This window comes from Saimiri boliviensis, chromosome 8 (assembly GCF_048565385.1).
Source record: "Saimiri boliviensis isolate mSaiBol1 chromosome 8, mSaiBol1.pri, whole genome shotgun sequence".
Lineage (NCBI taxonomy): Eukaryota > Metazoa > Chordata > Mammalia > Primates > Cebidae > Saimiri > Saimiri boliviensis.
The window spans coordinates 55,658,226-55,673,614 of record NC_133456.1 but is presented as its reverse complement, the minus strand read 5'-3'; the positions used below and the strand labels follow the sequence as shown (position 1 = coordinate 55,673,614).

Below are 15,389 nucleotides of genomic sequence, written 5' to 3'. Positions count from 1 at the left end.
TCAGAAAAATATTTTCTTTGGCTTTGTCCTGGCCAGAGATTGTGCTTATTAATTAAGGCCAGCCGTGGCTTCCTCTCAAGTCCTCCTTTGCCCTCCGCTTTCCTCCCTGGCCACCCTCCCTGTTGAGTTTTGTTGTAGAACTCGTTCTGAAAATAGCAACAGAGAACAAGTTTCCACTTGGGAGGGAGCCCAGCCACTGCAGGAAACGTGTTGGATAACGCACAGCCTGTGGGACAATCATGCCCACGGCTCCTAGACACTGTGCAGTCTGCCAAGTGATAGCCCCAATTAAATTATTAATCATTTGTAATTTTTCAGATGATTTTTAGTTTAGTACCATAAAGTCATCCACATATGCTTCACAGAGTCTCTGTTGCATGGTTCATACTGTCTGTAAGGTTTGTGTTTCTACATGGCTCGACTTTGTAAGGTTTGTGTTTCTGCTATGGGTAGACTTTGCTGGATTGTGACAAGAGTGCAAACTATTGCAAAAGTTGAATGCTTTCTGGAAGGTTGGAGTCTTGAACTCAAATGCCTGAGGGGCCAGATAAGCCAAGTAAGAGAGTGAATAGGCTGTATAGAGGCAAAAATCAGTGGTGACTGTGGCAAACTGGAGCATACATGACCCATCCCGCCCATTGTTGCACGGTAAGGACAGTTCACAGCAGAATAAGACAGCCAATGTTGAAAGAAGACAGCCAGAGTTTTTGTCCAAAAGCCCAGGGCCAAAAGCAGGTTCTCCAAAAAAACAATTCACTCAAAGGCTAATCTGTGAATTATTGAGGACTTTTTGAAATTTGAGGTTTTCTTTATCTACTCATGCCTCTGCTCATGCCCCTGTATCTGCCCATGCCCTTGCATTTCAGCAGCCTTAGGGCACTGTTCTAGGTGGAGCACAAGGTCTTTTTCTGCCAAGGGTCAGGCAAACCAAAAGGAGAAGCAAAAATTTGTCTGCAGAAATCCTTGGTTAGTATGTTCACGTGAGCTGGTTTTAGATGCATACTTGCTTTTCACCATCCTCTATAAGAGTTAGTGTCCCTGGAACCAGACTTTACACTTTGTCAGGCAGCACTGAGAATCCAGACTTCAACTGGAAGCTTTCTAATTTTAAAGGTTGGTCACTAAGCCAAATTATTTTAAAACAGTGGTGTATGAAAGTTTAAACCCTCTGCAGTTAGAATACTACTAGACAGAAACTTTTCTATAAATGTTGTAGGTTTCAGTACAGAAAATAAGAAATAGTGGAGAGATTTGGATAATAATAACACTGTCTCATATTTAACGCCTTATGGTTTACAGAGTACCTTTGAAAACTCTGCATTAGTTAATTGTCACAGTTGGTGCTGTGACAATTCACAAGGATAGTATTAGAGAGACTGAATGTAGAAGACTTGGCTATTTGGTTATTGATAGGTTTGCTTGCTTATTGCTCAGTTACCACGTGTGGCACTTTGTATACATGATCTCTTTGATCCTCAAAACAATGTGGTATGGACGTCATTTTAAAGATTAGAAACTTGCACTAGTTAGGTAGCATTTACCTAGTTTCACCGTAGCGGCAGACTTTAGCATTGGTTAAAGTCAGACCATCTAGACCTAGAATAGGACAAAATGAGATGGTCTGCCTTTAACCAAGTTCTAGGTGTAAACGAGTTACTGTCCTATTCTAAGTGTAAACTAGCTATGCTAGCTGTAAACTAGGTTCTCTTAGAATCCCAAGTTAAAGGAGGACAAAGACTTGCCCAGAGTCACACAGCTAGTTAGTTAGTAGTGAGATTTCAACTCTGAGCTGTCCCTTCCAAGACTTTTACCCCGGGATATGGTGTGCCAAGGCTCTGCAGTATCGCTCATGGCCACTCATTAGGTTAAAGCAAGTGAAATTGCTTATGTGTGACAGTGTGTCTTCTACAACAGCAATTTCATATGGTTCAACCTAATATTATCTATTTTTTTCTGTCTCCAGTCAATGTTTAACTAATTTCCAGAAATAGAAACCATTGTGAACAAGTGGATTGTTTTGGGTTGTATGTAGTTGCACTGACAAATCTGCTAATTATTTATGAACTTAAGAAAGATTTTCAACTTGAAAAGTGAGAGCAGATACCTAATAGAAACTCCACACATATTTGTCAAATTTAAGTGGAACTTTCATTTTCCAAGCACTAAGTGCTTGGAAATTTCTGCCATAAATGCAGATGTTGAAGTTTTAATTGATTTTAAATGGTTAATAATTTTATGAATGCCATTAAACACTTCAGTTTAATGGCATGGAAACTGAGTGATATGGTTAGGAAATTATACATATAAAAATTATGAGGGAAGGGTTCCACCGTTTTCAGTGGAAGGTTCTTATTTATAGACATTAGTCTTAGTTTAACGTCTAACTGAAAAATGTACATGATGCCTTGATATAATAGTGATTGTAAGGAATGAAAAATTCAGTAGAGCTTTGTCTCTCTCTCTCTCTTTTTTACCACTATGGAGACTATTTTTAAAAGTTAACCATCATACCTTCTTAACTTCACTAAATAGTCTTTAGTTAATGAGAACGTTAATAGTTTGGCCTAGTTACACCTTCAGTGAAGGCATGAAAAACCCTTTGATACAGCCTCTGTAGAAATGCAAGATTAAGTGCATTTCTTGGTTGACACATGTGCTAATTTCTTCTTTGCTTAAGTTTTAGCCGCTAAAGACACATGTGGGATGCTTGTCTTCAAGCTACTTCTACCCAATTCTAGTGCCTTTAAGTTGGAAACCTGAAATAAGATTTTTGAAGAAATAGATAGATTACTTCCTATGAAAAAACTCGTATGATAGAGTTAAGGATAAGCCACCAGAATGTGCGTGTCAGGTTTCTACCTGGCACCCTTCAGATATGAACATGGTGCTCTTTCATGTACTGCATTTTTTAAAAATTGTATGTTGTTTTTTCCTGCTAATACAGACTATTACACTCATCTCAAAGAAAAGTGGATGTGTATCTCTATAAATTCTGATGATTCAAAAAACGTTTTTAAAAAACATTATTAAACTCCTTTTTCTTAAAAAGGAAACCTTATTTATAAGAATAAAACCTGAGAGAAACTTTTTTTTTTTTTTTTTTTTTTTTGAGACGGGATCTAGCTCTGTCACCCAGGCTGGAGGGCAGGGGCACTATCTCTGCTCACTGCAGCTTCGACTTTCCAGGCTTAAGAAATCCTTGTTTCTTCAGCACCCCTCCTCCCCCCGGCCCCAAGTAGCTGGGACTACAGGAGAGCACCACCAAGCCCAGCTAATTTTTGTACATTTTTTAGAGACAGGATTTTACCATGTTGGCCAGGCTAGTCTTGAACTGAGCTAAAGTGGTTAGCCCACCTCAGCCTCCCAATGTGCTGGGGTTACAGGAATGAGCCACTGTACCCAACTTAGAAGCAAATTCTTTATTATATTTCATGAAGGCTAGGCTATTGCTGTCTCCTTTTGCCTTTATTTTTTTTGCGGAGGGTGCTTATGTAATAAAATGTGTATGTTATGTAACTGTGTACTGAGGTAAGACGGTGGGGTTGGATCCTTGGGAAGAAACAGTGTGTACAGGATTTATTATTATTTGCAAATTCTGCTTTACTCAGCAAAGAATTACAAACTTTAATTAGGATTGATTCAAGATCTCAAAATCATTTCCTATCTTCCTAGCCTTACTCTAAAAGATGTGAAGTGGTAAATGGATCGATGACATTCTAAGGTTGATTTCTTTCATCATGTAGTCTCTGAATATTATTGATTATCAATTGTTTTTCAAACTTTGATCTTGATGAACTACCCTTTATGATTTTGTTCATGTGGGAACACATATTATTTACTTAATATTATCTTTAAAATAACCTTTAAAAATAGCTTTTTAACTTCCCAAAAGGAAACTTTTTACTACCATCACTATTATGTATTCAGCTGATTAATTTCTATATAAAACTGTCGTTTTAAACTTCAAGTGAAAAATAAGTCAGTTTTTTAAAGTACTGCTGTTTTCTTACATTCTAAAGGCAAACTTTATATCGCTATCATCCCTTACCAGTGAGAATTCTCTGTTGCAAATTAAAAATATATGTATCCACTAAAATAAATTAAAATGTAAAAATCTATTTATGTCAAGTGAGAATCACATAGCACACTTCAGTGGTACATAAATCAAACAGGGAAAGGGTGGCTGAAAGTAAAGATGGGCCACTACTTGAAGAGCAACCCATAGTGGGTGCCACCGTTGACACAGGGTTTTCTGTTAAGACTTGGTAAGGGTTTGTTCCTACCCCGCTTGACCCTGAGAGTCAAGCCTGCCATTCAGCTAAAGAGGTGCCGCATGGGGTTTACTGTCCTCCTTTTTAAATATTGCCCTGGTTCCCTCTTGATGAGTCCCCTTATTAAGGGAAGGTGACCTCAACTTTTTAGGCCTGGAAGGATGCCGGCAGTAATGAATTTTTTATCTTTTGTGAGGCTTGCTCTAAATCGGATTCAGCATGATGCTGGTGCATATATATAAAAAGATGACCAATTGATATTCAAATGTAATGAGGAGGAAGGTTTACTGTTCAGCATAGCCTCCTTTGTTTTTAGCCCTAGTAGGTTCTTTGCACTAACAATACAGCTTTCCTCTTCCCTTCTGAAATCACTGTGTCTACCTAGATAGGAAAGACATCTTTTCTAACCTACTCCAGAAATAAAATACAGTTTGTTCTGGTTTTCTAGTGTAATTTTTTAAATGTGCCTAGAGATTTGGATGTGAAGTCTTGAAAAAAAGCAAAGTATTCCTTTTGAAACATGCAAATGTGTCTCTCCATCACCTAGGAAACTATTATGGGACACCCAAGCCTCCTAGCCAGCCAGTCAGTGGGAAAGTGATCACGACGGATGCCTTGCAAAGCCTTCAGTCTGGCTCTAAGCAGTCGACCCCGAAGAGAACCAAGTCCTACAATGATATGCAAAATGCTGGCATAGTCCATGCGGAGAATGAGGAAGAGGATGACGTTCCTGAAATGAACAGTAGCTTTACAGGTAAAGGTCAGACCATGTTGCCCTCAGTGGATCTGGGAAAGGGATGACGGGGAGGCTTTTGCATAGAGTTTTGAGAAGGATACTGTTCTCGAGGGATTTTGTAGTGTTGCCAGAATTCAAACTTGGACCACACAGTGCTTGGAAAAGAGATGGTCCTTTCTATGTTCTTCTTTTCATGTCCCTTTACAGGAATATTTTAACTTCACCAGAATACCTTAAGGGAGCTAGGGGTGAATGTGTGAAGAAGGAAAATGAGAAAATAATCAACATGGTGTCTTTCTCTTCAAAATTATATATATATATATATATATATATATATATATATATATATATATATATAAAATTGTATTTTGTTCATTATTTTTGTGGAGGAACTTGCGGCATCTCTCTGTTATGGCTGATTGCTGTGAAGCAAAATATGAGAATGTGTTTTATCTGTTTAATGTCAGTTGATGCTGGCCAGCAGCATCCTTTTATATCTTTGGAGGATATTACGTATTCAGTTAACTTATGCAAAATTGCTATATGCCCTAAAAGGGGAACAGATGGAAAAATAAAATTCTAACATTATAGCTTATATATGCATTCTATATTAATATAGCCTATATTCTATATTATATAGCCTGTGTATTACTGACTATATTATATATGTTCTATCTATATTCAGGGCTGTCTAACTCCAAGCTTAGGTATGTTGTATTTTATGAAGGGATTTTCAAGGACAAGACCTTTGGGTAAGGCCATTCAGGCCTAGTATTGCACAACTCCAAGGGGTACCATTCACAGAGGATATAATGTTGTGTGTTCCCTGTGGGGCAGAGGTTGCAGTGAGCCAAGATTGCACTGCTGCACTGTAGTCTGGGTGACAGAACAAGACTCTGTTTCTAAAAATAAAAATAATAATAATAATAATAATAATAATAATAATGTTGTTTGTTCCTTGGGTTAGTGCAGTGACCCAGAAGAGCTGAGAAATATTTTTTGCTATATGAGGATTTGACCTTACATAGTAAATCAAAATGTAACAGCTGAGTAAGATAGGAGTAACTTCAGTCTATAGTGCAGTGGATTAGAAGAACACCTTGTCTCTACTTAAATATTTTCTTTAATATTTTAGAGTTACAGCTATTAATAAATTATCCATTTTCAACATATGAGATTATACTCTCCCATAGTGGCCCTTTCTTACATTACTATACTTTGGTCATTACTTTATTAGCATCAGCCCTAGTGAACGGGGAGATTAGTAGACTCTGTTTTCCCCTGTGCTGCCAACTCTAACAGGATATTTAGGAAAAGTTTGTTATTTTTGAATACTGTCTGCAACCTATATGGACCTCACTGAGGTTTTTGTTATTTATTAACTAAACTCAGAAGCCTAAAATTTATCAAAAGGAAATAAAAATTTTTTGATGACTTTATTGTCATAGCTGTAGGATAACCCAACATTTGTATAAGAAGTGTTAGGTAAAGACCAGGGAGATTTGTTTGTTATCCTGGCTTGGCTCTTGGGAGTTGTCTTTTTTTTTTTTTTTTTTTTTGAGATAGAGTTTCACTTTGTCGCCGAGGCTGGAGTGCAGTGGCACGATCTTGGCCCACTGCAACCTCCACCTCCTGGGTTCAAGCATTTTCCTGCCTTAACGTCCTGAGTAGCTGTGATTACAGGTGGGCGCCATCACACCCAGCTAATTTTTTTGTATTTTTAGTAGAGGTGGGGTTTCACCATGTTGGTCAGGCTGGTCCTTTATGATCTGCCCACCTTGGTCTCCCAAAGTGCTGGGATTATAGGCCTGGGCCACCGTGCCGGGCTGGTAGTTGTATTTTTATGAAAATTATGACTAACTCATTCACGTGTAAAATTACTGGCTAGGGTTAGATTATTTCTGAGTTTCTCCTTCCAACTGTGTGAATTTGACTCCATGAAAATTTCCGTTTTCTCAATTAGAATGGGTTAGACCAGTGCCTGCCCTATAGTTGTAATATCTGGAAGAAATATTATACCTTTTACCTATGCTTTAATAGAAATCAGCTGATTTCATTCATTTAGGAATCTTTCACCTATTTATAGTGGCCCTTACCAAAATGAAAACAGATCATGAACACATGTTAACATTTCTCATACTTTAATGTCTTGATATTTTAATAAATAAGAATAGCAAATCATGGTATAACCTAAACCATAGTTGTGGTCACAGAAATGGAAAACGTTGGGGGTAGTGTGCAGCAAAACTGTTCTGCCACGCAGTTTGGGTAGTCCCTAAAAAGCTTGTGTGCCTCTATTTGTCCTCCATTTATTAAATAGATTTTTTGGTAGAAAGGAGGAACGAAGTAGAGGTAGTTGACTGTCAGTCTAGATGCATTTCCTATTTCTAACTACTATCCGTCTCCCTCTCTACAAGCCATGCCTCAGAAAATCTGACCCCATAAAACCTCTACTTCAAATCCTGGCATCTTAGAACAATTTGTGGGCCCTGGTTATCCTTGCCAAAATCAATCTGATGATTAGTTTCTGCACAGAACAGAAAGCCAAGTGGCATCTGATTGTGTTCTTCACATTTTTGTCTGATACAAAGAAGAGGCATGGAGGAAAAAGTGGCCTTGAGAGATGCACGTGATGGGACCTCTTCACAATGTGCGGAGCATGTTGACTGTCCCCTCACTTATAACACTACACCTGTGACAGCTAACAATCTGTCATACACTAACTCATGCTAAATCTTTCAAGTAATTAACACTACCCAGTCCATAAGTATGTGAAACTAGTGGTGTCAAAGCATTTCGTATTCTGAACCATGTTAAACAGGAATCCGCCAGTCACTTTAAACTTAGAGTGACAGTGGCATAATGAGGTGTTGGCTCCTGCTTGGGCCAGCTATGATAAAGGCATGAGGATTATATCAAAATGTGGAAATGCTATGAAGCCATTAAAAATTATATTTACCAGGATATTTTTAATAATTTGCTGCTGTTTTTATCTTAGCTGCCTTTTGCTTGAGTCTTGTGAATAAGGTATGCCTCAATAACATGCCTGAATAATGCTGGAACTGTTTGCAGGCAAAAGATCAGGGAGCCTATTGGCCAGAAGCATCCTGGGAAGGCAGCCCACCCTTCCTTTCTGCAGTGATTGATTAAGGCAGAAGCTGAGTGGTGAGCATCCATCCCAGATGCTCACCATGGAACTGACTGTTGAACACAAAGCAATGGGACAGTCTTCTACAAATTGTGCCCAATTTATGGACCTAAAAGAGCCCTTGAGAAAGAACACTTCCAATGTGTGCTTAATGAAGGTAGAGTTACACGGTTGTCCAAAGCAGTTATATATACAAAGACTTGCAAAAATATTGTGTTCATTATAGACAACTTAGGAAGTGTGTAATAAGGGCCAGGTGTGGTGGCTCACACCTGTAATCCCAGCACTTTGGGAGGCTGAGGCAAGCAGATCATCTGAGGTTTGGAATTTGAGACCGGCCTGGCCAACATGATGAAACCCCGTCTCTACTAAAAATACAAAAATTAGCAGAGTATGGTAGCGGGTGCCTGTTATCCTAGCTACTCAGGAGGCTGAGGCAGGAAAATTGCCTGATTCCAGGAGGCGGAGGTTGCAGTGAGCCGAGAGCATGCCATTGCACTCCAGCCTAGGCGACAGAGGGAAACTCTGTCTCAAAAAAATAAATAAATAAATAAAATGTGTAACAAATCACTACAACTAAAAAGTAACATGTTCATCCATGAACACCTCTGAGAGACATCAAACCATTACCTAATCATGTTTCTAGGCTTTTTTCCTTCAATAATCCCTGATACTCTTAAACATTAGGTTGCTGACACTTCTTTTTTTGTTGTTAGACAGTGATAAAGCATTGCTTTGGAATGTTAAGAGATATTCATTTCTGTAAGAGCTAATGTTTCTCAAGTACAGACTATATGGCAGGCACTTTGCTGAGCTCTTTATGTGTATACCATGGAGGTCAAATACCTTGTCCAGTATCACAAAACCAGTGAGGCAGGGTCAAAGCTGCCACCGCAACCCAGAAAGTTCGACTCCACAGCCTGAGTGCACACCTACTATGCTATTTGTGTTTTAAATCAAGTTCAGCAGCTTTATGAAGCCTCAAAGATTATTACTGGTTGTGCACAGTGGTAGATACAGATAAACCTACAAGCATGTATAATGTAAAATGAGCTTCAGAAATTTTCTTTGACTTGGCTTATGTTCTTGAAGTCACCTTCAAAAGTCTGAGAGAGAGAGAGCGAATGTGTGTGTGTGTGTGTGTGTGTGTGTGTGTGTGTGTGTGTGTGTGTAAATGCTTGGAAGCTTCTGATTTACTATGAATAAAAATATCATTTATATTTATTTATGTTTTCCAAACCATTTTTACATGTATCTCACAAACTTCCTGAAAAATCTTGGGAGAGAAGCAATCCAGGTATTACCTCCCAGTTTTGCAGATAAGAACCCTGAAGGACTGACTGTAACTGTTAGGCCATTGAACAATGGGAGAGCCAGGTTCCCTGTCTCCCCATTCTATCTTGTTCGAGTATTCCATTCTATCTGTTCTCTGTACATTCACTGGCAACCTGTAGTAAGAAAGTGGTGGCAGTGCTCCTAAATCTTTGGTGAATTAAATGAAAGGTTTTGTTTGAGACAGGGTCTCATTCTGCTACCCAGGCTGGAGTGCAGTGGTGCAATCACAGCTCACTGCAGCTTCAACCTCCCAGGTTAAAGTGATTCTCCCACCTAAGCCTCCCCAGTAACTGGGACTATGGACACGTACCACCTCACCCAGCTAGTTTTTAATTTTTTTTTTTTTTTTTTTTTTTTTTTTTTTTTTTTTTTTTAAGAGATGTGGTCTCACTGTGATGCCTAGTCTGGTCTCAAACTCCTGGGCTCAAGCAGTCCTTCCTCCTCAGCCTCCTGAATAGCTAGGATTACAGGCACAGGCACATGCCACCATGACCCAACAGAAGAATTTTTTTTTTTTTTTTTTAATCACAGCATAAGTCAAAGTCATGACTAAGGCTGTGAATTCCTGAGTCTGCCATATGTCTGTGCCAGCAGCTCATTTTTGGACTTTCTATTTTCTTTCAGAGAATGAGATTAAGATTCTGTTGAGCTGAGAAGAAGATATGGAAAGCATGTGAAATAAAAACAAATGCTTGGATAACTTAAAATAAGATCTAGTTGCTGGAGGGATTTTTTTTCCTCCAGGAAATTAAAATTACTGAGAGATTTTCCCAGAGAACTTATATTCCCTTCATGCAGTGTTTAGGAATACTGGCAGGACCTTTTTTTTTTTTTTTAAGCATGTGTACACTCACTGTTAAATTGAGTGCATCTCATTTCACATGTAGTGGCTCACTCATTGGCACTACCCTTTTCCTGTTATATCCAGTTTCTATTAAAATACATTAATTAAAATTCTTTAATAATAATATTATTATCATCCTGACAGTTTGCTGCCTCCTAAGTGAAAAGGCAGTCACTGAGTTTGGACAGTTGTATTTCCAATAAGAGGTCTCAGTCCCAAGCACCCATTGAGCACATCTCAGGTGCCAGGCACTTTGTACGTGTTAATTCTGTTCTTATGCTGTATACATTGTGCCCATTTTACAGATTGAGAAATGTATGCTCAGAAAGGCAAAGCCAAATACATAGAAGCAGACAAGACTATAATCTGTGGTCTGATATTATAACCTATGCTTTTTCCACCTTTTTGTAACATTTGCAAGCTGGGAGCCAGGTCTGGCCTGAAGACACAAGTAATCATAATTTTGATAAGGATAGAGGTGCTTTTGCTGCTGGCAGCTGCTTAGTGTGGCTTGCTATGTGTTAAATGCTGTTCTGAATGCCTTATCCATTTAATTCTCCCCACAATCCTGTGAGGTAGGGATTGTTATTGTCCCAATTTTCCAGATGAGCAAGTGACCTCAATTAACCACACTTGGTTAAGTACTTTGCCCACGTTAGTAAATGATAAAGCCAGGATTCAAACTCAGGCAGTTTGGCTCCAGGATCAGTGCTCATAATCATGACCTTTCATTTTTCACTGGTGTCACACTGCATTATTTTTTAAAGGAATTGTGTTTGGAAACTTGGGAGATTTTACATAAAAACACAGATTTCCAGCTTGTCTTGAAAAATCAGAAGTTTGGCAACTGCAAGTCGCCTCTCCTCCAGGACGCAAACTCTCTGGCACTGAGTGCCCAGCTCCCTTCAGCCTAGACCCACTCGCTACACATCTCATTAGCATACTGGCCTGGCACTGGTGCACAGAGGAGTATGTAGCCAGAGACTGTACCACTCTCTGCTCATTAACTGCAGGGCAACACCTGTCCTAGGAGCCAGAGGTTCTGGTGGTTCTGGAATGTGGCAGGTATAAACCAAGAAGGGAGTAGAGTAATTCCCAACTGAAATTAGAACTTTTTAACAATTGATTTGCTACATCATTTTTTCTTTTAGTTCATAAGAGAACTCTTTGTGTCTTTGTTTTTAAAGTGTAGCTCATACAGCACCTGAACCTTCCTCACCTGGGTACTTTTAAAGTGTGCATTTTGGGACCATACCTCAAACCTGTTTTCTGGAGGACAAAGCCAGAATTATGCATTTTAACAATCTCTCCAGGTGATTCTTTTATGCACCGAAGTGTGAAAAGTCTACCTTCCAAAGATATGCCAGAAATGAATATTTGTTGGCTCCTAGAGAATTAAAAGTGACTCTTAATTCTTGACTGGTTTTGAATTTATTTTGCTATTGATTAGTAATTTCAAAATTTTTCTTCTGTGTTGGTCTAATTTTGTTTCTGTTCCCTTACTTATAGTTGATCTATTAATCTGCACTCTTGGATGCAGGTTGCAAAACTAACCCAGATTGGTTTAAGCAGGAAAGTGAATTTAGGGGTTCAAGCTATCAAAATGAAGGGTGTCTTTGATTTCAGGTATGAAATCAGAGATCAGACACACAGCCAGGGAGATTAAATGACTTTCTCCATCTTTCACCTCTCCTCTTCTCTGTGTGGACTTAATTCTCTGGCAGTTCATGTCAAGCTATGTCAAGATGGCTGCCAATACCGACAGTGTGAGAACCCGTTAGCAAATAGGTTCCAGCCTCAAGCAACCACCTCTTGCTTGACAGTTCCAGTAAATCTTCTATGTCTGGCATTCAAATTTGTTTGCCTTAGATCAAGTACCTATTCCGGACCTAATAACAAAGATTAAAATGATAGAATACTCCTCATTGGCAAAGCGTATGATATGGAGCCAGGAGTAGGTCCCCACCTGGACCATGTGGGCCTGGAGTGGAGGGGGGCACCACAAGGACACCTGAGTAGTGCTACCAGGAGAAGAGCAAATAGATGCAGGGCTGGGAATACCTACAGCCAGCCTCCCCAAGGGTGGTGCATTTTTGGTGGTGGTGGTGGTTTAGCAGGCTTGGCATGTCCTCCATCCAGCTTTTAGATTACTTTTACTCCCATGTGTGTCATTGGGAGCTTCTCATCAGAGAAAGCTTTGAAAACAGCCTTTTATCATTCTTCATTCTGTTTTCACTAACTCAGAAATGTCTACAGGAGAATTACTGTGCGAGATAGAAATTCACTGCATACCTTTATTATTAAGCTTTAAAGCCCCATAGAGATTGACAGTTGATATCATCGGCCTCTATAAAAATTCAGCCAGAATGTCAACAATGCCATTTGGGGATACTTTGATGACATCACCTCCGATGTTTCTAGTTAATAAGACGGCAAGGAGACTCAAGTACTTCAAGCCTTCTTTTGAGACTCAAGTCAAATCAGTCCGCCCACTTGATACTGTTCTAGGGGTAACTGTCTTGGTTTTCATAGGAATGTAACTTTTCCAGACGAGGTTCAAATCTGACTCACTAGCATAACTATCTCCATATTCTAAACTTTTGTATACTTTTCAGGTTAATTTATCATTCTTTGATCTTTGCCAGTGTCTACCAAAAATATTTATACAAATTTAAAAATAACTTATAAAATCATTTGTACAAGAATGGGTAATAATGTCACTGTATCTGTGTTTTCACCCTGAATACTTTTTTATTTTTTTTTGGTACTCAAACATTTTCTGAATAATGAAATCAAATGATACCTATGGAATGAGGGTGCAGATCCATTTGTGTTTTGATGGCCTTCTTAGTTTAAGAATTTGAGTCATAAATGGGATTCTTCTTTGACATTTCCAAGATTGTGAACAATGCATTATTTGGGATTTTTTTACCCCCTTCTTTTTAAGTAAAATTAATATCATTGATTATTTTGATGCCTTCTAATTAAGGGACAGACATCTAAATAAGATAGAAGTCATAGTTAATGGCTAGGAACTAGGAATGGATAAAAGTGTTTAACAATGTAGATGTATAAAGTAATGTACTTCCCAGGTATGGGGTGTGATTGCTGAATACCTTTTTTTTCTCTCTCCCTCTCTCCCTCCTTCCCTCTCTCTCTCCCTTCCCCCCTCCAACACGCCCCCCCCCATCTCTTCACATGATTAAGCAGCCGATTCTGGTGAACAAGACGAGCACACTCTGCAAGAAACGGCACTACCACCTGTGAATAGTAGCATCATCGCTGCTCCCATCACGGACCCTTCTCAGAAGTTCCCTCAATACCTACCTCTTTCTGCAGAGGATAATTTAGGTCCTCTACCTGAAAACTGGGAGATGGCCTATACCGAAAACGGAGAAGTCTATTTTATAGAGTAAAGTATACCATTATTTCTACCTAAATTTCTCTCTCTCTCTTTTCCCTTCCTTCCCTCTGTCTAGCAGCTGCCAATACAAACTACATTTAAGGGATTGATCACCCACTGATGTTATTTTTTAATAAGGTTTAATAAGTTTTGCATAAAAAGGTAATTAACTATTATCCTATTTATTGAATCTGAACAGTTTGAGGAAGAATAAGGTTATTTCCATGAAGATTTAGACAACTAAATTATGGTATTTAGAAATTATGACATAATATTTAAAGAACATATTTAACCATTAAAAACAGTAAATACATTGCTTTTTTTTCTTAATTGAACTGCAGTGTTCTTATTAAGACTTATTTATATATTCTCGATACAATGCCTTTATCATATTTGTGATCTGCATGCATTTTCTCCAAGTTTGGCTTTTCTTTTCATTGTCTCAACTGTGTCTTTCAAAGAGCAAGAATTCTTAATTTTGATGAAGTCTGATTTATCGGTTTTCTTTTAGTCACTTGTGCTTTTGCTGTAGTAGTTAGGAAATCTTTGCCTAACATAAATCATAAATATTTTCCTTTTTTGCATTTTGTGTTTAGGTCTGCTATGCATTTTAAGTTAATATTTTTACATGATGCCAGGTGTATGGATTAAGGTGTGAGAACAGACAGACAGGAATGCCTTTCAGATTTATAAAATGTAAATGCTATGTAGTTAAACATTTAACAGTGTTTTCTGAAAAGGAAAAAAATACCTACATTTGAAACCACTCTGGAAAATCTAAGATAATGTGGTTTTCCTAGCCAACAGTAGTCAGTTTTTAAATGCTGTAGTTTGACTTTATTATCCCATCATTGAGATTCACCATGTTTTCATGTACCATTAAGAAAGAAAAAGAAAATGACTGATGAAATTATTTTAAAAATCAAACCACAGATTCATCTAATGTACTCACATAGATTGAAGTTGATCTACTGTTAAATCAACAGCCACAAATGGGAGGACATTGCAGAAAACTATGAGAAGTATCTCACTTTTGCAGAATATGCACGTATACACACATACCCTGTGTATGTCCTAAGTGTACATTTATTTCTATTAATATGTAGATCTAGTTCTAGAGACAGAAAAATTTTAGAAGTATCTATGAACAGTTGGGTTTGAGTTAAGTAAAGAATTCACTTTCTAGCCACATTTTACATTGGTATGGTTTGTGAATTTTTTATACTTTGTGTGTGGGTGCATACACACACATTTATTTATTTATTTACTTTTTCTTTCCCATCCTGAGATGCGGTCTCACTCTACTGCCTGGGCCAGAGTGTAGTGGTGTGATCATAGCTCACTGCAGCCTCTGTCTCCTGGGCTTAAGTGATCCCCCCACCTCAGCCTCCCAAAGTGCTGAGATTATAGACGTGAGTCACCAAGCCTACCATATTTACCATATGTTTTATAATTAGGAAAAAAAATGAAAATAAGGCAGTATGATTTTTCTGAACACATGAGAGTTAGATAAAAGGCTTGGATCTCAGAACACCCTCTTTGACAGCCTGGTGCAGTTGTTCATGCCTGTAATCTCAGCATTTGGGAGGCCAAGGCAGGCACAACACCTGAGGTCACAAGTTCTAGACCAGACTGGCCAACATGGCAAAACT

The 15,389-nt window shown here is 38.5% G+C and overlaps 1 protein-coding gene across 22 annotated transcripts in view; it reads left to right on the top strand.

Annotated features, from left to right (window-relative positions):
- Window positions 1-15,389, top strand: part of MAGI1 (membrane associated guanylate kinase, WW and PDZ domain containing 1) — a 680,038-nt gene that overhangs the window by 547,524 nt on the left and 117,125 nt on the right. For 12 of the 22 annotated variants that reach the window (XM_039477259.2, XM_074404507.1, XM_039477263.2 and 9 more), the window contains exons 4-5: window positions 4,819-5,025; window positions 13,545-13,746. In XM_039477259.2, coding sequence (XP_039333193.1) covers window positions 4,819-5,025; window positions 13,545-13,746 — 409 coding nt within the window. Of the gene's footprint in view, window positions 1-4,818; window positions 5,026-13,541; window positions 13,747-15,389 lie in introns of all 22 variants that reach the window. The other 10 variants (XM_074404511.1, XM_074404517.1, XM_074404508.1 and 7 more) reach the window with 1 other exon arrangement.